The sequence below is a fragment of the Puma concolor genome, chromosome D3 (genome assembly GCF_028749965.1).
Source record: "Puma concolor isolate L17-30 chromosome D3, mPumCon1.1.hap2, whole genome shotgun sequence".
Classification (NCBI taxonomy): Eukaryota; Metazoa; Chordata; class Mammalia; order Carnivora; family Felidae; genus Puma; species Puma concolor.
Genome location: NC_141678.1, coordinates 29,803,333 through 29,830,359, shown reverse-complemented (window position 1 = coordinate 29,830,359; position 27,027 = coordinate 29,803,333). Strand labels below are relative to the sequence as shown.

At 51.6% G+C, this 27,027-nt stretch overlaps 1 protein-coding gene and 1 long non-coding RNA gene across 4 annotated transcripts in view; one reads left to right on the top strand and one right to left on the bottom strand.

Annotated features, from left to right (window-relative positions):
- Positions 1-3,291: 3,291 nt before the first annotated feature.
- Positions 3,292-27,027, bottom strand: part of LOC147575462 (uncharacterized) — a 28,121-nt gene continuing 4,385 nt past the window's right edge. The window contains exon 2 of the long non-coding RNA XR_015242413.1: positions 3,292-3,921. This is a non-coding gene — a long non-coding RNA (uncharacterized LOC147575462). The remainder of the gene's footprint in view (positions 3,922-27,027) is intronic.
- Positions 3,670-26,165, top strand: TOP3B (DNA topoisomerase III beta). Of its 3 annotated transcripts, none has more exons than XM_086682366.1 (18): positions 3,670-3,722; positions 8,722-8,911; positions 10,089-10,220; positions 11,743-11,849; positions 12,441-12,515; positions 14,187-14,383; positions 14,883-15,039; positions 15,814-15,927; positions 17,415-17,505; positions 18,988-19,142; positions 19,266-19,371; positions 20,101-20,247; positions 20,389-20,562; positions 21,774-21,902; positions 22,654-22,803; positions 23,423-23,523; positions 24,364-24,565; positions 25,602-26,165. In XM_086682366.1, the coding sequence occupies exons 2-18, from the start codon at positions 8,842-8,844 to the stop codon at positions 26,081-26,083; spliced, it is 2,589 nt and encodes an 862-aa protein (XP_086538492.1). In that variant the 5' UTR covers positions 3,670-3,722; positions 8,722-8,841; the 3' UTR covers positions 26,084-26,165. The 3 variants fall into 3 exon arrangements, with proteins under 3 accessions (XP_086538492.1, XP_086538494.1, XP_086538493.1); XM_086682367.1 differs by lacking the exon at positions 3,670-3,722 and adding an exon at positions 8,994-9,082; XM_086682368.1 differs by lacking the exon at positions 22,654-22,803.

The window sequence follows — 27,027 nt, the reverse complement described above, 5'->3', positions numbered from 1 at the left end:
TCTCTTTCAAGTATATAAAATAGACTGACAAAACAAATTCAAGAAAAATTTACAAGTTTAAAAGACAGGTACACACAAAAAGAATCCAACACCTGTATATTAGGAGATCCTGAAAAGGAAAGCCAAAACAAGAGAACAGTACAAAGTCAAGTACAAATAGTACAGAACGAAGAAACTTTCCTTAAATTTGAAAAAAAACATTTTTGAAACCATATATTCCAAGGGAAACTGTACACCTGAGAAAACTGATCCCAATGACCAACACAGGATGTATTCTAGTAAAATCAATAAACTTAAAATAAAAAGAAATATACTTTGGGCATCGAGGCAAAGTAATAATAATAATAACTTACAAGAGAAAGAAAAATCAGGGGTGCCTGGGTGGCTCAGTCAGCTAAGCACCCGACTTCTGCTCAGATCATGATCTCACATTTGTGAGTTTGTGCCCCAAGTCAGGCTCTGCTGACAGCTCGGAGCCTGGAGACTGCTTCAGATTCTGTCTCCCTCTCTTTCTACCCTTACTTATTGAAGGCAATGTTTTATACCAGAAGAAACTGGAGTCATATATTTAAGATATTCGAGGAAGGAAAACATGAGCAAAGAATTTTAGGTCTAGCCAAACTGACTTCCAAGTACAAAGGTCAGTGTTATCAATATGCCACAGTCAGCCATGAAAGCAGAGATGCGTGTAGAACCGGCATACGTAAGATGTGAGTACTAAAAACACAAAAATGCCAGAATGGACTTAAACCATCTTGGTAACAAGAAACAGTAAAATTTACCCAGCAGGTGTCATGAATGTGCTGGAGGAGACGAAAGGTTTGTGTCTCACTTGGGGTCTGGAGCTCTGAGCCATGCAGGCTTAACTGAGATGTCATAGGAGTGACAGGAATAACTAGCTTTGTCTCAGCCTGGAGCCCAGCAATAGTCAGGAGGACCATGTGCCCAACTTGGAGCCAGAGTACGAGTCAGGAATCCCAAGGGCTGATTGTTTTTCTTGTAAAGGAGGACTTTGAGGAAATGGCAGCTGCTGGCAGTTTGAGGTATATCCCACAACGTTGCTGCCACTTCCGCTACAGGATATGGTGACCTTGTCTCTCAGGGATCCCAACACTGAGGCCAGCTGAGTCAGCACAGACTGAAGCCTGAAAAGATAAAGAGAATGAGAAGGCAGTGAGAAGCCCCACAGCCAGTGGTTGAGGACTTGGCTTCTGGAACGGAGCTGCTTACTCTTGAAAGCTGGCTCTGCCATTTACATCTGTGTGACCTATTTCTTCATGTGTAAAATAAGGATAATAGTGATATCAATAATTGTTATTAATAATTGTCTTATTAATAGCAATGAGAATGAAATGCACTAATAATAGAAAACTGTCTGGAACAGAATAAGCACTGAGTGGGTGTTAACTATTAACAACATTATTGAAACCGTGGCTCAGCCTGATGTGACCAACAAAGGCAAATGAAAAATGAAAATTTCTTACTGTTTACAGCTCATTGACACATCCTTGAGACAGGCAGAGTGACCTTCTTCTGGGAGCTCAACTGCCTCGATGGTGACACTTTGCTAAGGGCAAAAGGCAATCTTAGGTTAACATTATCCTGAACCCCAGGATCTTGTAAGTTAACATATAAACATTTCTTTAGAGGGGGGCCTGGGTGGCTCAGTTGGTTGAGTGTCCAACTTCAACTCGGGTCATGGTCTCACAGTTTGTGAGTTTGAGCCCCATGTTGGGCTCTGTGCTGACAGCTCAGAGACTGGAGCCTGCTTGGGATTCTGTGTCTCCCTCTCTCTCTCTGTCCCTCCACTGTTTGTGCTCGGTCTCTCTCTCTCTCGAAAATAAAATAAAACATTTAATAATAATAATAATAATAATAATAATAATAATAAATAAACCTGAACCAAAAATTCCTTTGGAAACTTCCTTATCTCACCCCCACCCCCAAGATATATGTTGACAATCAAACTCCAAGTTTATGACCCACTGATATACATCTAAAGGGTCTCATGCCTGAGTTTTTACTAAACAGTAATAAATGACCTTTTTCTAACAGCAGCTAACCCCTCAAGGTCCTGGAAAACTTGCTTCCAAAATTCCTTAGAGACTAAACACTATCCCTAACCCCCTCCCAACCTGAAGGTATACAATCAGTCACCAGCCACAACCCCAGGGCAGCACGTTCTGCCCACGGGTCCTGTCCCTGTGCTTTAATAAAATCCCCTTCTTTTGCACGAAAGACGTCTTAAGAATTCTTTCTTGGCCGTCAGCTTGGGACTCCCATCACTCCAAAACCCCATCAAGGAGAGAGAAGAGAGATCCGGGAATTCTCAGGTATCCCATCCACCACTACCAGGCACCTGTGCAGTAAGGAAGGGAGATCAAAGGGTTCCTCTCTGAATATGGGTCATTTGTCAACCTGAGGGTCCACAGGAAGGCCTGACCTGCAGTTTCCTGGGAGATCTGAGGGAAGGCTGCAAGGCTCTCCAGGCCGAGGGGCGAGGGGGCGGGGGTGGGGGGAGGCAGCTGACTATTCAGCGCCCCCTGCTGGCCTCAGGTCTTACCTCCTGGTGGGCGAATGAACCCAAATTGGATTAAAACAGCAGAGGAGCTCAGGTGTTGCCTCTCTGCCAACTGGCCACATTCCTTAGATCCAATTTTAGTACTGACTGCTATAACAGTATGGAGAACAGACCTTAGGGTGCAGGGTGGAGTCCAGGGAGATGGAGCCTGGATCAGGATGGTGGCAGTGGAAGCTGGGAGGATTGATTGGATCTCAAACATATTTTGAAGACGGGGATGGCAGGATTTTTTGGAAGGGCAACAAGTGAGAAAAAGAGAGAAATCCAGGATGCTTTCAAGGCACTGGGCTTGAGCAAGCAGGAAGATGCCATTTTGGAGATGGAGACCCTGCCAAAGAGTGGGTTTGGAATCAGGAGTTCTCTTTTGAAAATGAATCTCACTGTGCCTTTTAAATTTTGGCACTTCCCAAACTTAATTTGACCATAAAACTTTTCTTTTTCCAGAGCATCTATCAGGACTAGTATTCCAATAAAGGCAGGTTGGGGAAAGTGTCTGCGGGGTGCAAGGGAAATGTGTATATGCTATTATTTAAAAGATATTTTAAAATAAGGTCATGAAAATTATTTTAAGTCTTCCATAATCCTAATGCTTTAACACACAAAAAAACTGCTTTTATTGCCCAATTCATCTTGCAGATATATTTTACACAGTGCATTCGTTCGTTCCACAAAGGTGCATAGCATCGAAAGAAGCCTGCTATACACACATCTGCAGTTTTAATTATTTTAATTATCAACAGCATATATATTTTCATGCTTATCCGGTTTTCATAATCATTATAACAACTGTCATTTTTGCATCGCAATAGCAGAGAAGAATAAGGTGGAGGATTTTGGGAGGCCTCCGGGAGGGGTCAGGATGGAGGCTTGGGGATACCCCCCCAAGGACCGCTGCGAGGAGGGATCTGGGTGGGAGGGTTTGGGGACCCCAACCGACCGCGGCGAGCAAGGGCTGGCTGGAGACCATGCTCCCGGAACGTGGGAGCCACGGAACTCTCGGACGCCGACGTGCGCGCACCGGAATTCAGACGAAGGTACGCCAGCAGCGGCCGGACCCGGAAGTAAAGGTTGCCGAGTTCCCCGCATCGCCCCCCGCCCCGAGCGAAAGCTGAAGCGGGAGCTGAGGCGGAAGCCGCGGCGGGTGAGCGGTGGGCGGCGCGGGGAAGCGGGAAGCGCCGGCCTTTTGGGGGCACGTTTCCCGAATGCTGGCCGGGCGCCCAGGGGTCCCAAGCCCGGGGCTTGGGAGAGGACCTCCTTGCATTCTCGCCGCCTCTTTCCCGCCCCGGAGCTTGCATTGGCGGTTCGGGGAGGTGATGATCGGCCAGCGCTTAGTCCGGTGCCTGGAAGGAATAGGCGCTGCAGTTAATACTCTCGTTCGTCAACCTGGTCCGCGGTTCTTTTAAGTGGGGTCTGTTGTCTGAATCTGTTGTCACGAGTAGGGAAACTGAGGTTCGGGGAGGCCGTGCAGAGGTCGGGGCCAAGTCAGGGCACGCTCCACTCGCCGCTACCTGGGCCCTGGCTCAGTCGTGAGGGCAACCGGGTGTTTCTCTGAGGTGTTGATGGAGATGAGGGAAGGTCCTTTTGTGAACAAAACAGCTAGAATCCGGAGGCACTAATTTCTTACAGGTAAAAAAGAAGACTGTGACCTAATCTTGCCTCTAAAGATTTGTGTTTAAGCACAAAGCCTTAGGGAACAGGACGTGGAGAAGTCAGCCCGACGTGGGCTTGATGGCCACTTAGCCCTGGGTTCCCCAGAGCCTTGGCAAAGGTCACCTGGCACTAGTTTGGATTGTTCTGAACCTCCGTTTAATCATGGTTTAAAAATTACAAAACCAGCTTTGTCAAGCTGTTGCAAGATTAAACAAAGTAGCAGTTTGTAGCAATTGTTTGCCTCCAAAGGAGGAGTCTTCTTTCCCTCTTTTCCTGACTCCATGGGTATTGGGTTAAATTGCTAAGGTGGGAAATCCTAGGGCTCTGCATGCTGTTTGGACCCCTACGAGGCCTCCACTCCCAAGCCAAGTTCACTTGTTTATAAGACTGACAGAAAGGACCTTATTATGTACAGCGTCTCCCAAAGGACACATACCATTGGTGGTATTGCTGTTGATAGTTGACAGGGTAGTAACAGGCTAACCTGCGTATTTGCTGTCAACACTGCCTTAGCACTTGCTGATCTCCCCTTTTGAAATAAGAGAACAAACTTTAGGCTCAGCTTTACCAGAAAACAAGACCAAACCCGATACACGACATAGGTTACGGAAAGAACCTGGTTCTGGCCATTGATCACAGGCTTTCAGTTCCTACAAGGCTATACAATTTCCCTTTTTAAAAATGTACATTTAAGGTTTTTTAAAAAAGCAAAAACTTAAATGAATAATAATGTTGGTAAAGCAAAAAGGTTAAGATGGTATATGACACAACAATGGCATAATGAAGGTTGCAAACCATTGCTTTCAGCTATTACTGACTTCCCTTTTGAAATCTGAGTGTGCCTTAATGGAAAAATAGGTCCCAAATAATCAGAAAATTAATCACAGTTAAAACTGGAGAATGCTTTTAAGAGGTGAACCCTGGTGCCATTTTAAAAAAAAAAAAAGGGGGGGGCGCCTGGGTGGCGCAGTCGGTTGAGCGTCCGACTTCGGCCAGGTCACGATCTCGCGGTCCGTGAGTTCAAGCCCCGCGTCAGGCTCTGGGCTGATGGCTCGGAGCCTGGAGCCTGTTTCCGATTCTGTGTCTCCCTCTCTCTCTGCCCCTCCCCCGTTCATGCTCTGTCTCTCTCTGTCCCAAAAATAAATAAACGTTGAAAAAAAAAATTTTATAAAAAAAAAAAAAAAAAAAGGTACCCGGCTGGAAGTAAGGAAGCATGAGTTTCAGCCCCAATTCAAATTTCCCAGGTAACCTTTGGAAAATCCCTTTCTCTGAGTCTTAGTTTGTTCTTCCTTGAGACGGTTGTACCAGATCATCACCAAGGTCCCTTTCCCAGGATTCTATGATTCTGAATCCTTAAAGGAAGTCATATTTTTTCCACAAAGTACTCATGCAGAACTGAAATATAAACTGTTGAACTAGAACGTGTGTTTCTTTAGAGCCACTACTACCAAAGACCAACACGTATTAGTGGGGAGTAACAACTAGTCTGTCCTGTGGACGGGTGACCAGAAATCAGAACAGATGCTGACGGCCCTTTGTGGGCACCATCCAGTTGTCTAGCCATGGATGAATGAGGTAATCCCTTTGAAGATGCTGGGGTAAAACATTTTTCTCTAAAGTGATCTTTTTTTTTTTTTAAGTTTTTATTTATTTATTTATTTTGAGAGAGAGAGCATGAGCAGGGGAGAGGCAAAGACAGAGGGAGAGAGAGAATCCCAAGCAGGCTCTGTGCTGACAGTGAGATCTCACGAACCATGAGATCATGTGAGCAGAGATCAAGACTCAGATGCTTACCCAACTGAGCCACCCAGGTGCCCTCTCTCTAAAGGGATCTTTAGAGAAGAATCTGTTAATTATTTACTGAAAAGGTATTTAGGATCCTTAGGTGTGAAGAGGAATAGTAGAAATACGAAACTTCTAGAAACTGACACCATAGGAAAAAAGAACAGTGAGAAGTGCTTGCAATACTCATACAGATTTAAAGTCCGTTTTTAAAACTTAGACATCTAAGGGGCGCCTGGGTGGCTCAGGTGGTTAAGCCTCCAACTTCAGCTCTGGTTATGATCTTGCAATTCGTGAGTTCAGGCCCCGGGTCAGGCTCTGTGCTGACAGCTCAGAGCCTGGGGCCTGCTTTGGATTCTGTGTCCCCCTCTCTCTCTGCCCCTCCCCTGCTTGCATTCTGTCTCTCTCTCTCTCTCAAAAATAAACATTGAAAATTTTTCAAAAAAACAATAAAACTAAAATTAAAAAATAAATTTCTAAAATTTAGACATCTAAAAGTATTTTTATTATTCACTTTGCAGGTAAAATTATTGTTTCATACATGCAGCCATTTATTCAATCAGTATTTGCTTAGTGTCTACTACTTACTGTTAGAGTAAACAGTAAACATTTTACCTCTAATTTGCCGTGATGGGTGTTGCTGGCCCTCCTACTACAAAGAGCTAATTTCCTCATTATATTAACAGTTCCTAAAAATAAGAAAACAGCAATCCAGCTAGGGTGAAAAAGGATAAAAAATATGAATAGACCATTCACAGGAAAGGAAATCAAATGATTTTAAACATGAAGAGGTGTGCTTCTGAGCTTCTGAAATCCTTAGGTATCTTTCATACCAAAGTTGTTTTCTTCTAGTATTTTTCTAGTTTCATCTTTTTGCTTAAATTTCTGCTAGATCTAGACTATGTTTTGGTGGAAATTATAAAGTAGAAGTCTAGCTTTAATTTTCCTCCCAGAAGGTGGCTCAGTTGTCTCAGTAGAAGACACGTTTTGGTGTTTTGTTTTTTTTAATACAGTGCCATACTTGTCAATGTCAAGGCCATATCTATAACGATCAAAAAGACAGGGGCACCTGGGTGGCTCAGTCAGTTAAGCATTCGACTCTTGATTTTGGTTCGGGTCATGATCTCACAGTTGGTAAGTTCGAGCCCCACGTTGGGCTCTGAGCTGACAGGATGGAGCCTGCTTGGGATTCTCTCCCTCCCTGCCCCTCCCCTGTGCGCGCATGTGCTCTCTCTCTCTCTCAAAATAAGTAAATAAGCTTAAAAAAAAGACAGAAAGGGCCCATGTTTCTTTTATTTAGCCAGCAGGTATTAGATGTCCTGTATCAGTCATGGAACTAGCTATTACAGTTGCCAGCAGCGATCTAGACCTCAGGCTGCTCCTGTGCTGGCAGGGAGATGAGGCAGTAACTAACTGTGGCACAGTGCACAGTCCATTGTAATGGACTGGGGACAGCAGGAAATGACTCATACTGTCATGGGTGTTAGAAGAGCTCTTTAGAGTTAGCACTAGAGCCCAGCCGTTACACGGCCAGGCTGCATTCTCCAGCCTTGGTAGTACATTCCAAGCAAGGGAACAGAGGCTTAAGAATATGTTTTTCTTTAGACAGTGGTGTCCAATTTAATTGGCCAAAAGCACGGTCTGCAATGCTAGAGGTTGTGTGGGGCAGGCAGGAAGGTAGATTGGAGCCCATTGCAAGGGGCTATTAAGTTCTGGGGACTGGATTCCCTGGCCAGTGGATCTCAGGCCCAGCGCCCAGCTGTGGATCAGAAAGACCTGAAGAATGTGGCCTGGGCATCTGCATTTTATAAAATGTCCCAGGGCATCCTGATGCTCAGCTGAGGTGGAGGTGCTGCCCTCAGCCCTGAGGAGTAAACAGAACCATGGCCTGGGAGGAGGGCCATCTGCCCTATTCCAGCCCATCAGCCCAGGTCCAAAGGCCCCGAAGCCTTCGTAGCATGGATCTGGGGACAAGACAGACCTGAGGTCATGGAGCCATGTCACTGTCTCCCAAAGGAACCTAAATCCCCAAGGTCATCTCCGAGCCAATTCCATTGCCCTGATTTGTTCAGTGTCTTCAAGTTTCCCTAACTTCTTTTTCTTACCTCAGGTTTCTTTTTGCTTATTTATTTGTTTATTTTTTTTTTTTTAATTTTTTTTTTCAACGTTTATTTATTTTTGGGACAGAGAGAGACAGAGCATGAACGGGGGAGGGGCAGAGAGAGAGAGGGAGACACAGAATCGGAAACAGGCTCCAGGCTCTGAGCCACCAGCCCAGAGCCCGACGCGGGGCTCGAACTCATGGACCGCGAGATCGTGACCTGGCTGAAGTCGGACGCTTAACCGTCTGCGCCACCCAGGCGCCCCTATTTGTTTTTTAATTAAACTATGCCCAACAGGGGGCTCGAACTCATGACCTTGAGATCAAGAGTCACATGCTCTACCAACTAAGCCAGCCAGGCACCCCTGTGTTTTGGTTGTTGTTGTTGTTGTTGTTTTTAAGTAGGTTTTGTGCCCAGTGCAGAGCCCAACGACCTTGACTTATGACCCTGAGATCAAGACCTGAGCTGAGACCAAGAGTCAGGCACTTGACCGACTGAGCCACCCAGACACCCCTGTTTTTTGTTTTTTAAAGTGAATTTCCTTCTTAGGGGTATAGATTCCATTAGAAGCATTATTATTTTCTACGTGTCTTTTCTTCTCTTCAGGAGTCAGCGCTGACAGCAGTGTTGAGCCAAAAAGAAGAGCAGAGCAATTTCTGAACTTCATTGCCATCTCTCTGAAACTGGAGTGGGAAGGGCCAAAGCCCTTGGCAGCTTTAAGACAAGATGAGGACCGTGCTCATGGTTGCAGAAAAGCCATCCTTGGCCCAGTCTATTGCTAAAATCCTCTCTCGAGGTAGGGAAGACCAACGCGGTGGGGGGGGGGGGGGGGGGGGGGGTTGGAATCTATGAGCGTGGTCATTTCTTTCTTTTTCCAGCTCTCTGGAGTTGACTTGGTTCAAGATAACAAGTGCTAACGAGGCACCTTGGTATCAGTCACTGGGGGATGCATTTACTGCCGCACCCGGTATGAGCCAGGGCTGGGACTCCAAAAAGGTACAGGCACACTTCACAGCATAACACCAGGCAGGCTGCTGTCAAAGTACTGTGCCTCTCATGTTGTTGGTCATAAACAGCAACCAGCCCTGGTAACCTACCCAGAAAGAGAATTCATCGGAAGGAAGAAGACAGAGCCAAGACCCCACCCTAGTCTAAATTTGACCCCAGTCTGAGACCCCAGTCTAAGTCTGAGGCCATGCCGTGGACATCGTCACCACAGGACCCTTGCCACTGGACCCTCAACCCATGACTGCTACAGCTGCAGCCTGTGTGCTTATGTCACTCAAGAATAGCCACTAGGCTGACCCTTGGCTGCAGTCCTCCTGAGACACCAGGACACTAAGAAAGGGAACATGTGTTCCTTACCCTAACTCTGGCCACTGGGATAGTTGGTGGGATGCTACTTCCCCTCCCATCTCTGAATTCCCTCCAGAAAGGAAGGGTGTTTGCATGCTGGGTACCCAGAAATGGCAGATGTCCACCATGACCTCCCCTTGGCTAGGACAGTGGGCTAGCATCCCTCCAGAAGGGAGGGGAGAGCTGAGACATGCCCACTTCCCAGAGGCTAAGAAAGGTCAGCCAAGGGGCTGTCCGAGGGGAGCATGAGAATATCGTGGAATTTGATAATGAGTCCCTGGATACCTTTGAGTAAAGTTTGAAAGAAATGAGGCTGAAATGCAGAGAAAGGGCCCAAGAGTGTCTGCTCTTAAGAGTGTTCAGAGAGGGTGCTCCTGGCCTTCAGAGACACAGGGCTCTGCATTGAGAGCACACCATACTGGTTGGTCAGCAGCGGTGTTTTCCGTGAGATCCATGACCTCTCAGCACTCCATTACCCGCAGTGGCTCAGAGAACATCATCACTAACCAGTCTGGGGAAGGGGTACTCTGGCCCTCCGAGAGGCAACACCAGGGCCTGGGGCCTCCACAGCAGTTGTGGCTTGCTGGAGCAGCCGTCACTGCACTTCTGCCCTGTAGGAAACATGTCCTCACGCAAAGGGCTGAACGGAACATGCTCAGTGCACGAGTACACAGGGACTTTCGCTGGCCAGCCCGTCCGCTTCAAGATGACATCTGTCTGTGGTCATGTGATGACCTTGGATTTCCTGGGTAAGCCCCCCATGCCCCTGCTCACCCTCCACCCTGCTAAGGGAAGCCCTGCGAAGTGCTCCCCTGGGTCTTTTTGGAGCCAGGGGAGGGCTCCAGGCAAGGAGTTTGTGCAGAACCTGTGAGTCCTAAGGCCAGCAGATTGTGGAGGGTTGACACAGGGTCTCTGGGTGACATGCCCAGAACCCTGGCTTTGGAGCTCAGTGCCCCTGGGTCCCCATCCCAGAGGCACCCCTTAGTCACTGCACGCCCTATGCTCCTTCCTGTGCTTCCTGGAGGCAGAGAATGCCCACCTTAGGGGGCCTGGCCTCTGCAGGCATTTGGGAGGTGGTTCCTGCTGAGTGTGACTATTGTCCAGTGGTCATTCAGTGGCTGTCATTGTCATCCTTGTATCATTGTTGTGTCACCTTGGAAGAGCCAGCATTAGTACCCAACAGAGCTAGGTGCAGGGCCCTGTGGTTGACAAAGAGTCGGCTGGGACTGGGGCTTCTACAAGTTTCTGTTCCACAGATGTGAAGTGGGTCTTACAACAGTGCCATCCACTTCCCAGGATTGTGTGAGGACTAAGTGTGACAGTGAAGGTAAAGAGCTTAGCACACAGCAAGGTCTCCTTCCTATTGCTCAGTGACAACAATGACATCAATTCAGTTGTGTCGCCAAGCATTTGGACTGAGTTATCACCAGCTGGCAGTTGGCGAGCTAGGATTTAAACTTGACTTGAGGCACCTGGGTGGCTCAGTCAGTTAAGCGTCTGACCGGCTCAGGTCTTGATCTGTGGTTCATGAGTTTGAGCCACACATCAGGCTCTGTGCTGACACCTCAGAGCCTGGAGCCTGCTTGAGATTCTCCCTCTCGCTCTCTCTCTCTCTCTCTCTCTCTCTCTCTCTCTCTCTGACCCTCCCCTGCTCATACTCTGTCTCTTTCTCAAAAGTAAATAAAAACATATAAAAAAAATTTTAACTTGACTCTATCTGACCCTATTCTCCCAGGCTACACAAAATGGAGACTAAAAGAAAGCTGGAGGGCTAAGCATGCAAGCACTGAGCCCTGAATAGAGAAGTAGATGGATGTACCAGATAAGAGGCCCAAAAGATTGATTCCCCACAGGGATCACCTGAGCACCTGTCAGTGCCAGGTAGGGGGAGAGTTACAAAAATTCAGGCTGGAAGAGAAGACAGAGGTATGAGTGGTATAGTTCAGTGGTCTGGCAAAGTGAGCCAGCCCAGGAATGGCACTTCCAGCCACAGGGCCTGTGCTGAAGTGAGGTTGGAGCAGCAGCAGCCTGGCCCAGTGGTGGCTCCTGTGGGTGGCCAAGGTGTGGTGTCACCTCAGCAGCCTAGGGGAATGAAGGCCCAGCGCTGCCTCCAATTGTGGGATTGCCCTGGGTAAAGTGTTCTCCAAGCCTCCTTTTCCCCGTTTTTGAGGCAAGACCACCACCATCCTCCTGAGGTTATGACGATTGGAGAGGTCAAGCCCTGTGAGCCAGGAAGTGTGATTCAGATGTCACTGTGGCTGTGGTTTGTAGGAAAGTACAACAAGTGGGACAAGGTGGACCCTGCAGAGCTGTTCAGCCAAGCCCCAACAGAGAAGAAGGAAGCTAACCCCAAGCTGAACATGGTGAAGTTCCTGCAGGTGTGTGGGGCGTGCAAGAGCACAGGCACCCGGGGGGGGGGGGGGGGGGGTCCACCCCTGCACTGCAGGAGGCCTCCTGAATCCTTCCCCCTTTTTTGAACCTGGCAGCCTTTGCTGGATGCCTGGGCTGGCCTTGCAACCCTTTCTGAGAGCGCCCCCTGCTGGCCCTCCTGGACAGCCCTGTCATTCAGCCCTGGGGAGCAGAAATTCTGTTTTTTAGATTGTTTGGCACTGGTGGTGGTTTTTCTAATTTTAAAACAAATGCATACACATGGAAAATATTAAAAAGTAGAAGGAAGAACAAATCATTTATGATCCCACTAAGACAACCACTATTAACATTTAGTCTTATTGCAGCCCTTTTTCTGTGCAGCATTGCATTAATGACTTTTTGTGCCCAAAAAACTAAGTTCTAAGCTAAGTTCTATAAGTGGCTAAGGCAGCCTAAGTGCAGCCAGCTCCTCTGCTCAGCCTGGGTCCCACTCGGCACTGGCCCTCCTACTTGGGGCTCAGGGGCCAGGCGGGAGCACCATGGGTGGGCATTGAAGGGCTGGGCTGTGGAGGTGCCAGTCGCTGTGTGCTATGTGGCAGGTGGAAGGCAAAGGCTGCGACTACATCGTGCTGTGGCTGGACTGTGACAAGGAAGGGGAGAACATCTGCTTTGAGGTAAGAGGGGTGCCCACTGAGGTCCTCACTGCCAACCTTCCCACTGAACTCACTTGCAGTCATCCCGTTCTGGGGCTGCAGTGGGGAATCAGCCATGTTGCCATAGAAATAGCCTTTTTTCCTCCTCTATTTTGAAAATTCCATAGACACTTTCTTTTTTTTTTTTTTTTTTTTTTTATTTTTATTTTAAAAAAAAATTTTTTTTTCAACGTTTATTTATTTTTTTGGGACAGAGAGAGACAGAGCATGAATGGGGGAGGGGCAGAGAGAGAGGGAGACACAGAATCGGAAACAGGCTCCAGGCTCTGAGCCATCAGCCCAGAGCCTGACGCGGGGCTCGAACTCACGGACCGCGAGATCGTGACCTGGCTGAAGTCGGACGCTTAACCGACTGCGCCACCCAGGCGCCCCGAAAATTCCATAGACACTTTCAAATGCAGGGACTCTACCAAGGGTGAAGGAGTGTTACTTCCCCTGCTGGGGCTCACTGTGAGAGCAAACAGAAAGGGCAGAATTTTCTGGGTGGATGGGAGTTTCCCAATCAAGCTGCCTCAAGGAGAGGGTTGGTTTCCAGCATCCTGGCCACTGGGCACCTTTCAGGGACCTTTGGCCAAGGCTGGTTGACACTCAGCAACATTCCTCACTCCTTTTCTCACCTCCAGCCTTCACTGTCCTCTCCCCACCCAAGATACCCTCCCACCTCCTGTCTCTACCCTCCCTGCAGGGAAGCAGGTGCCTGCCTCATCTATGGCTGTGGTGCCCCCACGCTGGTCCTGGCTGGAGGTGTCCCCTAGTGAGGCTCACCCTCCTGCCTCTGTGTCCCCAGCTCTCACCTGGTGCCTGGCACACCCTGGGGCTCAGGAAATGCTTCCCGCATGGCAGAGGGTGCTCAGGGCACCCCAAGTTCCAGCGCAGCACCCTCAGGAAACACGCTATGTCCCTTCCCAGACACTCCTCTCCTGGCCCCTCCCCTGCAGGGCTGCTCCTCCCCTGGGGGGCCTTTGCATCGAGGAGTGGAAGGTCACCAGGCTCTCTCCCCTCAGAAACAAAGGCACCTCTTCCCTGTAAAGAAGCTGCATGGCCAGGCTCCAGTGTGACTCCCCTCCCACAGCACAGCCTTCTTAGTGAGTCTGGCTCCAAGCCCCCGCTGTGCTTTAGCCCTAAGAGGGCCACCGCCCCCACCCTGCCACTCTTAAGCCCCATACCATGGGGGTCCCCTGCGCCCTTACCCCTCCTGTCATTTGCCTTTTCCACCTCATCTCTGTTTTCCTTCCCTGGCTTTTCTCCAGTCTCTCAAAAGTTCCACCTACCCCTCCTGGCACTCTGCCCTCTAGAAAGAAGGGAAGTGGGTCAAGTGGGATGGACTTGGTGACTGAGCTCCCTTGCACCCATGGCAATAGCATTTGCTGGTTGGGCGGGGATGAGAGCAGAGGATGAGAGAAAGGGTGGTAGTAAAAAGGGGGATGTTTGAACAGATTTGTCAGTGGGTGGAAGAGCAGCCATGTAGCAGGAGTTCTGTGGAGAGACTGAGACTTCTGTACAGGGAAGGAGACAGAGGAGGGTCTGGCAGGAGTCACACACATTGAGGGTCAGCCCCGGGCCTCACAGGCAAAATGTGGAGCAGGAGGTAAAGACCTCAGTGGTGGGTTACAGCTGGGCTGCCTCTCCCAGGTACTGGATGCCGTGCTGCCCATCATGAATCCAACCCACGGTGGCGAAAAGACGGTGTTCCGGGCCAGATTCAGCTCCATCACGGACACGGACATCTGCGCCGCCATGGCCCGCCTGGGCGAGCCCGACCATAACGAGGCGCTGTCGGTGGATGCCCGGCAGGAGCTGGACCTGCGCATCGGCTGCGCGTTCACCAGGTGCTGGCTGCCCTCCCTTTAGCCAGAGCCCCTGTCTTTCTGGTCCCTGTTTGCCACCCCAGGACCTGGTTAGCACTAGGCCAACATCCACATTCTAAAACCCCTGAAGAACTGTCTGTCTAGCTGATGAGACCACACAGGCCACTACTTGATAAGCAGAGTGTTTGTCTACACTGTGTGGGTCTTCAGGAGAGGGTGGAGGGGATAGAATATAGTAGAAGGGCTTCCCAGACCTGGGATAGGTGGAACCTCTGCTCTTCTCTCTTGCGTTTTGTGTCACGTGTGCACACACGATTCCTCTCTGCCTGCACACACCCTTCCCAGCCCCCATGCTGAGCATGACCTCACCCTGTCCCCTGTCTTCTGAGCAGGGAAGCCACCTTGGTCCCCTCCCTGCACTCACTAGTAGCCCCATGCTGGATTCACATGGGTGGTTAACAATGGTGTCTGGAGTGAATACATAACCGGAATATCTTTCTCTGCCCCCTCCTCCTTATAGGTTTCAGACTAAATACTTCCAGGGAAAATATGGCAATCTAGACAGCTCCCTTATCTCCTTTGGACCATGTCAAACCCCTACCCTGGGCTTCTGTGTGGAGAGACACGATAAAATCCAGTCCTTCAAACCAGAGACCTACTGGGTGCTACAGGCCAAGGTTTGATTTCCTTTCCCTATGCACACTGGGTCTTTCCAGGTTTGGGCTGTGGACTCTGAGAGTTTTCCATCATCATCATAGCCATGCAAGGGCCTGAGGCCAAGGGCACAGAGGAGAGAGGCCAGAGAGTGGTCTGCGGGGTGTCCAGGGAAGAGACCCCAGCCTTCATAGAGAGGCAGGATAAGGTTAGGCCTGGATGCATTGAATTTGGGTAAGCAGGAATGAACTCCACTTTGGCAGTGTGGGGCAGGGTCACCCCTAGGGCCATCAGCTGTGATGGTCAGGTCCAAGGACTGGACTGAGGGCTATAGGCCACTGACTTTCAAATTTTTTAAAGTCTTAGAACCCTTTCTCCAAATAAAATTCTCCATGTGAGCTTCTTATAAGGTTTAAAACATAATACAGAGCTGGTCTGGTTGACGTAGGACTAGGGGCCCATGGACCAACTGCACCTAGTGCGCAGGGATGGCATTCAAGGCAGAGTTTCTAACACTCCTTAAGGACACAGCCTTGACTTTTGGCTCCCCTCCCACCTGCCTGGTCTCGGGGCAGAAGCCTGGAGTCAGAGCAGTCTTCCCTTGGGATGGGGCTGGGTCTCAGCCTACATATCTGTACACCTGCACACCTGTATAGGTATGACTGTGAGACCTTAGGGCTGGGATCATTTTGCTCCCAGGCGAGGACCAGCTTCATCTCTCTTGATTTTCACTCCTGGCAGTGGGCTTACCTGGATTTTTTCTCTCTTGTTTTGTCCTTTTATACTTTTTCCTCCAGGTTAATGCCGAAAAAGACAGATCTCTTCTTTTGGACTGGGACCGAGTGCGAGTGTTTGACCGGGAAATCGCACAGATGTTTTTAAACATGACAAAGCTGGAGAAGGAAGCCCAGGTGGGCCTGCCCCACCCATATCTGTCATGTTCGCTCTGGCTGGGAGTAGACCTTGGAAGCCTCTGGCCGGAAGAGTAGCTTGTGGCCTAGGGTCCCATCTTTCTGTCCCTCTTTGAAACACAGACATCTTTTGGAAAGAAGAAAGGTTACAGAACTGCTTGCAGTAACCAGTGTGGCCACATACCTACCCTGTTCCGGGCACCGCCCCATGCCCATGACCTGCCAGGCCCCACAGGCATTATCCCCTTTTGTCAGGATTCCATTTCACACAGATGTCCCCTTTCTGTGATCTCTAAATGCTAACAACTCTGGAGGGACCTGTGTGCACATCAGTGAACCTGCCCAAGGTCACACAGCTAACATGAGATCCCAACCTCAGTCAGCTTTCATGGCCTTTATGGTGCTGTGTTTCCTACTCAGGGTTTTTATGAATTTGAGGGACATGTGCTTGACCTTTAGGAAAAGGGTGACACCACCTGGCAAGGGGCTGCCTACCTGGGATGGAGGTAGTTCTGCCACCATTACAGAGGTCCACAGCAGTAACAGCTACCAGAGTCATGGAGGCACAGCCTGGCCTCCTTCAATCACCTTCTCTTGCCCTTTTCCAGCCTTCCTTGGGTGCTCTCTGCTCACCCATGCAGTTGACTCAGGCTTCTAGAACTTCCTCCAAAGCTGCCTCATGCTTTTATCCTTGACCATGTTCCTCAAGAGACTCACTGCCATCATCTCCAGATCTCGACCCTAGTGATCCCAAGCCTCCACTGAAGCATGTACCCATTTTGTCCCAAATTAACCCCCCACATTGGTCTGTCTGGAATTCAGAAGGCACTGCCTTGGCCATGTCTCCATGGGATTGGGAGAGACGAGGCATTGGAGTTGAGTTTGGATTGTTTTTGTCCCAGGCAAGACAGAGTCCTCTTTTCTAACAACTGTTCTGCCCAGAGTTGGAAGCTGCCTAGTATTTTATCTAAACTGCCTCACGTTTATAAACGTTTCAAATGGTCACCAACATTTGAAAGTCATGAGATTTCGCATGAAAGTCCTGATTTGCAGCTTTTGCTGATGAACTGGAAGATGTAGCAATACTGGTAGGCCCTGGTGGAAGCACTCAGGTGCAGTGAGGGCAGCTGACTGCCCCTGAGACAGGCCTGCACTCCGTGGTCTGCTCCAGCCCTCACCTGCCATCCCCATGGCCTGGCTGCCACTGGCTCCCGTAGGAGTTTGAATTTGCAGCCCTTTCTCTTGGCTCTTCCCTGTTTCTCCAAGTTTTCTCTTTCCCTAGAAAGTTCTCTTGGAAAGAATTTTCTTTCTTTTTCCCTTCCTTGGCCTAAATAAATATTCAAGTCTTGAGACCACTGTGATAAGTGAAATTGAGAAGCAGGGAGACCAAATGAACGAAACCAGACCCTTTGCCCATACCTCCTGATTCTCTATTATGGCCTCTTTTCCCCACTACCCCAAATCCCGGAATCTGTTCTGTCTTCTAGGTGGAGGCCACAAGCCGGAAAGAGAAGGCCAAGCAGAGGCCCCTTGCCCTGAACACTGTGGAGATGCTGCGAGTAGCTAGCTCTTCTCTGGGTACGTAGGGGCATTCCTCTAAAGCCCCCGAAGGGTTTGGAGCAGGCATGCGGTGAGCCATTCAGCCCTGGTGCAATGCCTGGGCTTCCAGGGTGATGCTGACTCTCACGCTCCCTTCATGCACACTTGTGCTGAGTGCCCCCTCCCCCTCCTCCCCCCCCCACACCCCCATTGTGTGCACCTGTGCTGAGTGCCTTATGCTCACCTATGTCAAGCCACAGCTCACCTGCAGTGTCATTCGAGGCTTAGTGGGAATCTATGTCTCATGCGGATTTCATTTCCAGAGTGGAAATAAGTAATAACAAACTGACAAACACGAGAGAGGATTCCATTTTGGAAGATTATCGGTTAATATGCAACAGCCCCTTTGGACTTATGTGGGGAAAATAAACCATATTATTGAACATCCATGCAGCTGCTGCCAGGGCCAAACACATGGCAGGCCATGGTCAGAGACCACCTATAGGGCAGGCCTGTGTGTCACTGGCACAGTGGAGTCCCCTCAGAGGCATTAGACGATGGAATTCCAGCCCTGGACCCAAACTCTGGTCCAGTGTCAGCTTGTCTACTTTCTTTCTTGTCCTGGAGCCTTGGTTTTCTCACAAGAAAACAGCAGCCATTGTGACCATCTCTCAGGGCTGATTGTTCTAAAAGGATTAAATTATTGTAATGGTGTATTGTAACAGCAACAGTGGTAATGACTGCCACTACCCAAGAGAGATGTCCTGACTTTAGCACCCCAGAGAAGCTTCCCTGGTGTAGGGAGAGAGGCCAGGGGTGGGAGGTTAATGCCCCAGGCTAATGTCCTGCAGGGGCCAGTGTGACCAGTGTTGATGTAATGTCTCTGAGCCTTGTTGCCCCAGGAGGAAGAAGGGGTTTTGACTGGAAAGTTGGCTGTCTCTGACAGCTGTTGGCCTCAAGGCACTGGTGCCTCTGCAGCCTGGGGAAACCTTGGCCAGTGTCCTCAGAACAGCACCTCAGGGATCCTCGGAGGGCAGTGATGACATTGAGTGGCTAATAGCTGAGGGCAGCCTCTGCTGCCCTCCCTCAGTAGTCCTGGAGTGCCACGAGGACAGAAACACCCATGGAGCTCAGAACAGGGGGTGTGTGCTAATTCTGCAGTCATAGTGGAACATTAGCAGATGCTGAGGCACAGTTGCACTCCATGGCCAGAATGTGAGAGAGCAGCACTTTGCAGGCCACATTTAATCAGCATAGCCACTAGTGTTTTGAGGGTGACACTGTGGAGCATCCCTGTCCTGGGCCCACCTTTACAGGTTCAGGACCTCGGCCTCAGGTAAAGCTGTATGGGCACAGTGGCCTGGCCAGCAGCTCTGTGCTCTAGCTGTGCCCACTCAGAACCACCTCCACCTGCCAGGAGGCCCTGGCCGCCTTTGATGGGGAGGCTGAGTGCCCAGGCCCATTAGCAGGGACCTGGCCATCCCCAACATTCCGGCCCACTGAGCCTCCCATCCCTCACAGGCATGGGGCCACAACATGCCATGCAGACTGCCGAGCGGCTCTACACGCAAGGCTACATCAGCTACCCGCGGACTGAGACCACCCACTACCCTGAGAACTTTGACCTGAAGGGCCCTCTGCGGCAGCAGGCCAACCACCCCTACTGGGCCGACACGGTGAGCAGAGCCACCGCACACCCTTGTTCCCAGGCACTTTGGCCAAACCCAGAACTAGTGCTGGCTCCTCCCTGTGGGAAGTTAGCTATGCCCAGACTCACTGCTTTGTTTTTTCTCCCTCAGGTGAAGCGGTTGTTAACAGAAGGTATCAACCACCCACGGAAAGGCCATGATGCTGGTGACCATCCCCCCATTACCCCCATGAGGTCTGCCACAGAGGCTGAATTAGGTATCAGTCACTCCCCCCAACACTCACACACTCACTCAAACACACACACCAAGTTTCTGGGTGGGAAGCTATAGTCATGTGGCACCTTAGGACAGTGTCGGGCCCCGTTGGCAGTGTGGGGGCTCCCTCCCCCACCTGCCCCCAGCTGTGGCACAGAGAGTCACCTGAAGGTTGTGTTCTGTTACCATGGGGCAAGACAGAAGAGAAGTGGTGGCAGCAGGTGTGGGGTGGTATGCCTGAGTGCAGGTGCAGGTGGCTGCTCGTAGGAGCCAGGAGGGTGAGGCAGATGGGCAAGGAGGGGACAGGACGGGACCAAGACAGGGAGTGCTGGGGCCCAACCACTGGGTGTGCCTCCTGCTTCCCACCCGACCAAGGCAGTGTGGGGGCCTGTGTACTGGGAGGAGGCAGGGAAAGGGAGAACCGTGCAGGTAGAGACAGGAGCCACTGTGCACCACCCAAGCTTGCAGTCACCAACTAAGAACATACCAGGCCCTGAAGAGCAGTCCCACCTGGAAGCAGAGGTCGGAGCTGTAACTGTGTAGGAACCACCACAGCACAGGATACTCACTTTCCCTTCCTGCGCACTTCCTACTCCTCTCTCCAGCTTCAGTGCAGGCCAGCCCTGCCATTCTGTGCTGATGGCCAGGGCCCTGCTGTCTGAATGAGAGTGTTGGGGGGTCTTTAGAGCCAGAGCTTCTGGACAGTAACCAACTTCCTTGCCTGCTGCAGGCAGTGAGGCGTGGCGGCTCTATGAGTACATCACCAGACATTTCATTGCCACAGTTAGCTACGACTGCAAGTACCTTCAGAGCACCATTTCCTTCCGTATTGGTCCTGAGCACTTCACCTGCACAGGGAAGACCATCATCTCTCCAGGTAAAACTGCAGGGCCAGACTGGCTCCTCCCTCACCTCCACAGACAGAACATTCTCCATTGAACCTGGGGAGGGAGGCCCAGGGTCTTGGGCCTGGGCTGCCTGGGACGGGACCCTAAGTGGCAGCACCCTCTCCCTCCAGGCTTCACGGAGATCATGCCCTGGCAGAGTGTGCCTCTGGAGGAGAGCCTGCCCACCTGCCAGAGGGGCGACACTTTTGCTGTGAGTGAAATAAAGATGCTGGAGAAGCAGACGAACCCACCCGACTACCTGACAGAGGCCGAGCTCATCACACTCATGGAGAAGCACGGCATTGGTGGGTGCACCCACCCTCCTGCCCACCCAGGCCCCGGGCCTGAGGGTTTCCATCCCAGGAGCAGGTCCAGACCTGCTCAGTGACTCTTCCGTGCCCAGCACCTAGTAACTGCAGCCCAGGGTGTGGCCAGCTCCCCAGGCAATGTTCACTCTAATGGGAACTGCCTGTTGTTTGATGTGCTGCACCAGCTGACCCAGCTCTGGAGGGCCAGAACAATCTAGGGTGCTGTGCCTGAGTCTTGTTCTGTCACTAACAGTTGTGACAGGTGACTGTCAGGGAACGTCTCACCTAGGTTTGGTGACAGTGGTGTGTGGGTGCTGCTCCCCCAGCATCCTCTGTCCTTCCCCATTGACAAGACATCCATGGCTCCCTGCAGCCACATACTGGACAGCAGCCCAGATCCCATAACCAAAATGAGCCCGTGAAAAGGGCTCCTGTGACCTTCTGAACAAGACAGCGGCCCTGGGCAGCCCTGTTAACTGGGAGCCCCCAGGGCTGTGTGAAAAGGAACTGGCAAGGGCTGCCGCTCCGGCAGTGGCAAGAATGCAGTGGGCACAGCGGGGAGCGTGCTGGGGCTCAGATCCTAATCCCAGCATTGTCCTTCCAGTGCGGTACCTCAATGGCCTCCATAGCCTCTAAGCACCATCTGAGGAGGCTCCTCAGCATGGGGGAGCAGTAAAGGCAGCATCTGGCAGCGCCAGGTGACCCTGAAGTCTCTAGGGGAGGTGCCATCCTGGAAACTAATCACAAGGGACCTGGGAGCTGGAAAGTGGGCAGTTCTAAGCAGGTTTCAGAGGGGACGATTTGGCAGCGAGCATGGGAGTTCCTCCGTGTTCAGGGGTCTTGAGCCCTGTTTCTAGAAGGGGTAGATGTCTCAGAATTGAGGCAGGGAGAGGTCAAGGAGGTCGCATTTACCAAATGTGAGGGGCAGGCAGACTGAGCTCCCATGACCTTGGCAGAGTTCCTTAACCTCCATGCGCCTCTGTTGTTTGTAGAGGGGAATTAAGCGCCCGGCGCTGGGAGGGCCATTTTTGGATTCACAAGACCATTCTCAAAACACATGGTGTGGTGTCCAGCACAGTGCTAGCCAAAAACAGAGGTGAGGGGGCTGAGAACCAGAGTCCCCATGGTGAGCGGGAGCAAAGGTGGAGCCTACGGTCTGATGGGGAGCCTGCTATGGAACACTTGGTATGTGTTGCTATGTGTTTCAGGGACAGACGCCAGCATCCCCGTGCACATCAACAACATCTGCCAGCGCAACTACGTCACTGTGGAGAGCGGGCGCCGACTCAAACCCACCAACCTTGGCATCGTCCTGGTGCATGGCTACTACAAGATTGGTGAGTCTGTGGGGCACCTGGGTGGCTCAGTCGGTTGAGTGTCAGACTTCAGCTCAGGTCATGATCTCACGGTTCCCATGTCGGACTCTATGCTGACAGCTCAGAGCCTGGAGCCTGCTTCTTCTCTCTGCCCCTTATACTCTGTCTCTCTCTCTCTCTCTCTCTCTCTCTCTCTCAAAAATGAATAAACATTCAAAAAACTTTTAAAAAAGAAAAGAGATTGATGAGTCTGGCTGGCTGTTGCTCCCTGACTTTGGCCTGGGCTGCAGCTCTGCATTCATCAGCCCCCAGCCTCTGACAGGCCATGGCCCTGTGGCAGGTCAACTCCCACTGGAACAGTGCTACATTGTCACCCCCCACCCCCCCGCCCGGCCCTGGACGTGCTTCCAGCAGGGTCTCTGTGTGGTGGATGGATGAATGGACAAGTGCAAAGGATCCAAGAGAGGAGGCTCGAGGGGCTTTTCCCCACAGACCAGCTCCGGATGGGGTCTGGGTCCTCCTTGCAGAGCTCTTTGCTCTGTCCCAGAGAGGTTCCAAGGGTCTTAGGGGAGATGGCAGGGCACAGACCTGGCCTGAGGACTTCCAGGAACTGTGACAGTCTTGGAGACAGGATGCCCCTGGCCACTCGACACTGGATTTTCCGGGTAGGAGATCAGGAAAGGCGTGGGACCACAAGACTGCAGCCTGAGCTGGTGGGGGCAGCCACAGCTCCCCAGTGCGAGTGCTCACAGCAGCACTCCCCTACTTGCAGATGCAGAGCTGGTACTCCCCACCATCCGCAGTGCAGTCGAGAAGCAGCTGAACCTGATCGCCCAGGGCAAAGCTGACTACCGCCAAGTTCTGGGCCACACCCTGGATGTCTTCAAGAGGAAGTTCCACTACTTCGTGGACTCCATCGCCGGTGAGCCCACCTCTTCCCTACCCCTGTGCCAGAGGCCCCTGGGCCAGGGCTGCCCCAGCCATGTGGGACCAGTGTCCAGATTTGGGCTCCGGGCTCCGGGGCTCCTTTGGGAGGACAGGGCAATAACATCTCATTGCTGGACCATCGTTGGGGTTAAAGAGCGGGCTTTTTTTTTAATAGTATTTTTTAATAAGTTGTGTTTTAATAAGATATTTTTTAATAAGTTATTTTTGAGAGAGAAAGCACGAGCAGGGGAGGGGCAGAGAGACAGGGAGAAAGAATCCTAAGCTGGTTCCACGTTGTCAGCGCAGAGCCCGACGCAGGGCTCAAAACCACAAACTATTGAGATCATGACCTGAGCCGAAACCAAGAGCTGGACACTTAACCGAGTGAGTCACTCAGTTGACCCAAGAGCACACATCTTAACACCACACACGAGGCACCCAGCTCATGTGAGACATGAGGCCGCAGCCCTGCTGTTCCTGTTACCCTAGCACCCTCAGGGATAGAGACGCATTTACTCAGATGCTTGCTGTGGCCTCCCCCTCCGTGCACGTGTCTGAGGCGGGCTGCCGGAGGCTAGGAGGATGTGACTCTTCCCTGCGCTGCTTGCTTTCAGGCATGGACGAACTGATGGAGGTGTCTTTTTCACCCCTGGCGGCCACGGGCAAGCCCCTCTCCCGCTGTGGGAAGTGCCACCGGTTCATGAAGTACATTCAGGTAAATGAGGGTGAAGGGCTGTGACCACCCCATCTGGCCTACAGCACCCTTGTGTACAGACCTGGGCAAGTCCTGTCACCTCTGTAGACCTCTGCCTTATCCTTAGTCATAAAGAAATCATTGTTCTGGCTGCCACACAAGAATGAGAGGCCTACTGCAGCCTTGCCAACAGACACCCAGTTTCCCCTTGACCCCAGGAACATGTGAGCTGTGGGGGCTCTTAAACACATTGTCCATTTTTTCCTAACAACACATTATTTGCTATCCTGGGCATTAATACACATGCAGGGGTTCTAGAACTACCTTTCTCCATGCCTGGAGCAGGTGTCCTGAGACTCATGGCTATGGGTCCTTGCCTGAGAGGTCCTTGCCTGGCAACATGCTACACATTATGCATTATGTATTGTGTTACATGTTATAAGTTACACATTATATGCATATTCCGTGTGTTACACATTATGCATTGTGTGTTATGGGTTACATATTATGTATTACATATTGCACATATATTACTACGTATGTCTCTGTTGTGTACATAAGTATACATATGTATTATGTGTTATGCATACATAATACATAAGTAATATGTAAACATAATGTATTCTACGTGTGTGACATATGTAACACATTATGTATTTTGTATACACGTTAGATTTTCTGTGTGTATCATATATTATGTACTACATACACATTACAGTGCTGCATATTCTGTCTTATGTATCATGTTATATACATTATATACTACATGTCACCTGTTACTTCTGTATTAGGAGAGTGAGGGCAGGCCAGAGAGCAGGGTGGCCTCAGTGACCCTGAGCATCTTCCCTGGTGTTTCTGCAGGCCAAGCCCAGCCGCCTGCACTGCTCCCACTGCGACGAGACCTACACCCTCCCCCAGAATGGCACCATCAAGCTCTACAAGGAGCTCCGGTGCCCACTGGATGACTTCGAGCTGGTCCTGTGGTCCTCAGGCTCTAGGGGCAAGAGCTACCCACTGTGCCCCTATTGCGCCAATCACCCGCCCTTCCGAGACATGAAGAAAGGTGAGTGCCCCGTCTCTTGGCCTCAATCGCTCCCTCCCAAGACAGGCTGCCCCGTCCCCCCTGGGTGTCTGTGGTGCCTGTCCAGCCCCTGCCCTGCCCCCACGCTATGGCTGGACTCACCGGCTCAGGTACAGGAGACCTGAGGTGTACTTGGGCACTGCTGAGGCGGAGCCAGCCAGTCTGCCACTCTCTGTCCCGGTCATAATTGAGAGGGCAACTGTAATCCACTCACTCGGGATCTGGGCAGTAGGCATGCCGTGCCCTCTCCTGGGCTAGGTTGAGTTGAGTGATGCAGCAGGTTGGGGGGCCCCACCTGGCAAGGGGTGCACCCTCAGTCAGCGTCTACCTCCGTTCTCTATCCTCACAGTCATTACTGGGGAAAGGAGACACATGTGCATGGGTAGGGGTGGGTAGTGGGAGGCACCAACAGCACTAAGCCAAGAGTCTAGAGGAGGTACAGGGCCCAGCGTGTTCACCCCATGCTACAGACAGGAATGAGGTACAGCAAGAGGCATCTACCCACGTTCATCAAAGGGTCTAGGGAACCCTCAGGGGTCTCAATTCACCCTTCCTGACTCAAGCCTCACCTGTGAGGCAGGGACAGCCTGCATTTGGGCTACTAGGGTTACTGAGGCCCTTCCCTGCCCTCTAGCATCTTTCAGGGCAGCCAGTGGCTCCGTGTGACCCAGCAGCACAGGAGCCACATGGAGCTGATGGGAATTGGCTGTGGAAGCAAAGTGAAGAGGGGGAATGGACCTGGCCGGAGGCCACCAGGAAGGCCTTCTGGAAATGATGGGGGGAGGGGGAGTGACACTCACAGGTTGAGGAGGTTTTAGATAAGCAGAGAAGCAGGGGCAAGGGCAGTGGGGGAATCCAGACCCAGGGTGATCAAGGAACACTTTTTGCTGGGACGACAGATCTGGACCATGAGGCCCTAGGGGAAGACCCTCTGGGAGGTGGCAGCAGGGGGGGTTGGGGGGGGACACAGCACAGGGTGGGGGTTGGTGTGCATCATGGGCTGCCCCCTCCCCACCAGGCATGGGCTGCAATGAGTGCACACACCCCACCTGCCAGCACTCGCTTAGCATGCTGGGCATCGGCCAGTGCGTGGAATGCGAGAGCGGCGTGCTGGTGCTGGACCCCACCTCAGGCCCCAAGTGGAAGGTGGCCTGCAACAAGTGCAATGTGGTGGCGCACTGCTTCGAGAATGCCTACCGCGTGCGGGTGTCCGCCGACACCTGCAGCACCTGTGAGGCTGCCCTGCTGGCTGTGGACTTCAACAAGGCCAAGTCCCCGCTCCCAGGTGATGAGACACAGCACACGGGCTGCGTCTTCTGCGACCCCATCTTCCAAGAGCTAGTGGAGCTGAAGCACGCGGCCTCCTGCCACCCCATGCACCGTGGCGGGCCAGGAAGGAGGCAGGGCCGGGGGCGGGCCCGGGGCCGTCGGCCCACAGTGAAGCCCAGTGCCAGGCGGCCAAAGGACAAGATGTCAGCCCTGGCTGCCTACTTTGTATGACAGCCCTGCCATCCCTTGCCAGGCTCACACAGTTGCCCTTGGGGCCACAGAAATCATTAAAACGTATTTTGCCTTCTCCAGAGCAAGCAGCTCAGGACCTTTCCCTGGTATCAGAGGGTTATGGCGTCCTCACTGCACTTCCTGGTCTCCCTGCCCCTCCTCTCCCTTCTGCACACACCACGGTGGTGCCTGTAGGGAGGCCACCAAGTGTGGAAAGGGGGATCAAGCTCAGTCTGAGGCTCACGTCATAATTCAGTATGTGTAACAGACAGCAAGGTAGCACAAGTAGGTAGCGTCCCTGATGTCTGCAAGGAAGAAAGGAAGGCACCAACTGCCTGTTATCCCAGGCAGGTGTCATAGGAGGAAGGCCTGGTGGAGGAGACAGGGCTGAAAGAAGTCCTCACTGGACCTTGGCCTTCCCTGCAGCCCATTTTTTGGGGTCACACGGTGGCTCTGAGCAGGTCTGTGTGTGGCGTATGCAACCCTGGCAGCCTCCCAGAGCCTCTTCCAATTCCTGTTCTCAAGCCTTTACTGTCTCAAACAGAGGCAGGCCAGTCACTTCCCAGGGTGAACTGCAGGGAGCCCCACTGAAGCCATCTGCGTGATTTAATGTTTATTTATTTTTGACAGAGAGACAGAGCATGAGCGGGGGAGGGGCAGAGAGAGAGGGAGACACAGAATCCAAAGCAGGCTCCAGGCTCTGAGCTGTCAGCACAGAGCCCGATGCGGGGGTTCAAACTCACAGACAGCAAGATCATGACCTGAGCCGAAGTCGGACACTCAACCGACTGAGCCACCTAGGCGCCCCCATCTGCGTGATTTAGAAAATAATCCAGGGGCGCCTGGGTGGCGCAGTCGGTTAAGCGTCCGACTTCAGCCAGGTCACGATCTCGCGGTCCGTGAGTTCGAGCCCCGCGTCAGGCTCTGGGCTGATGGCTCAGAGC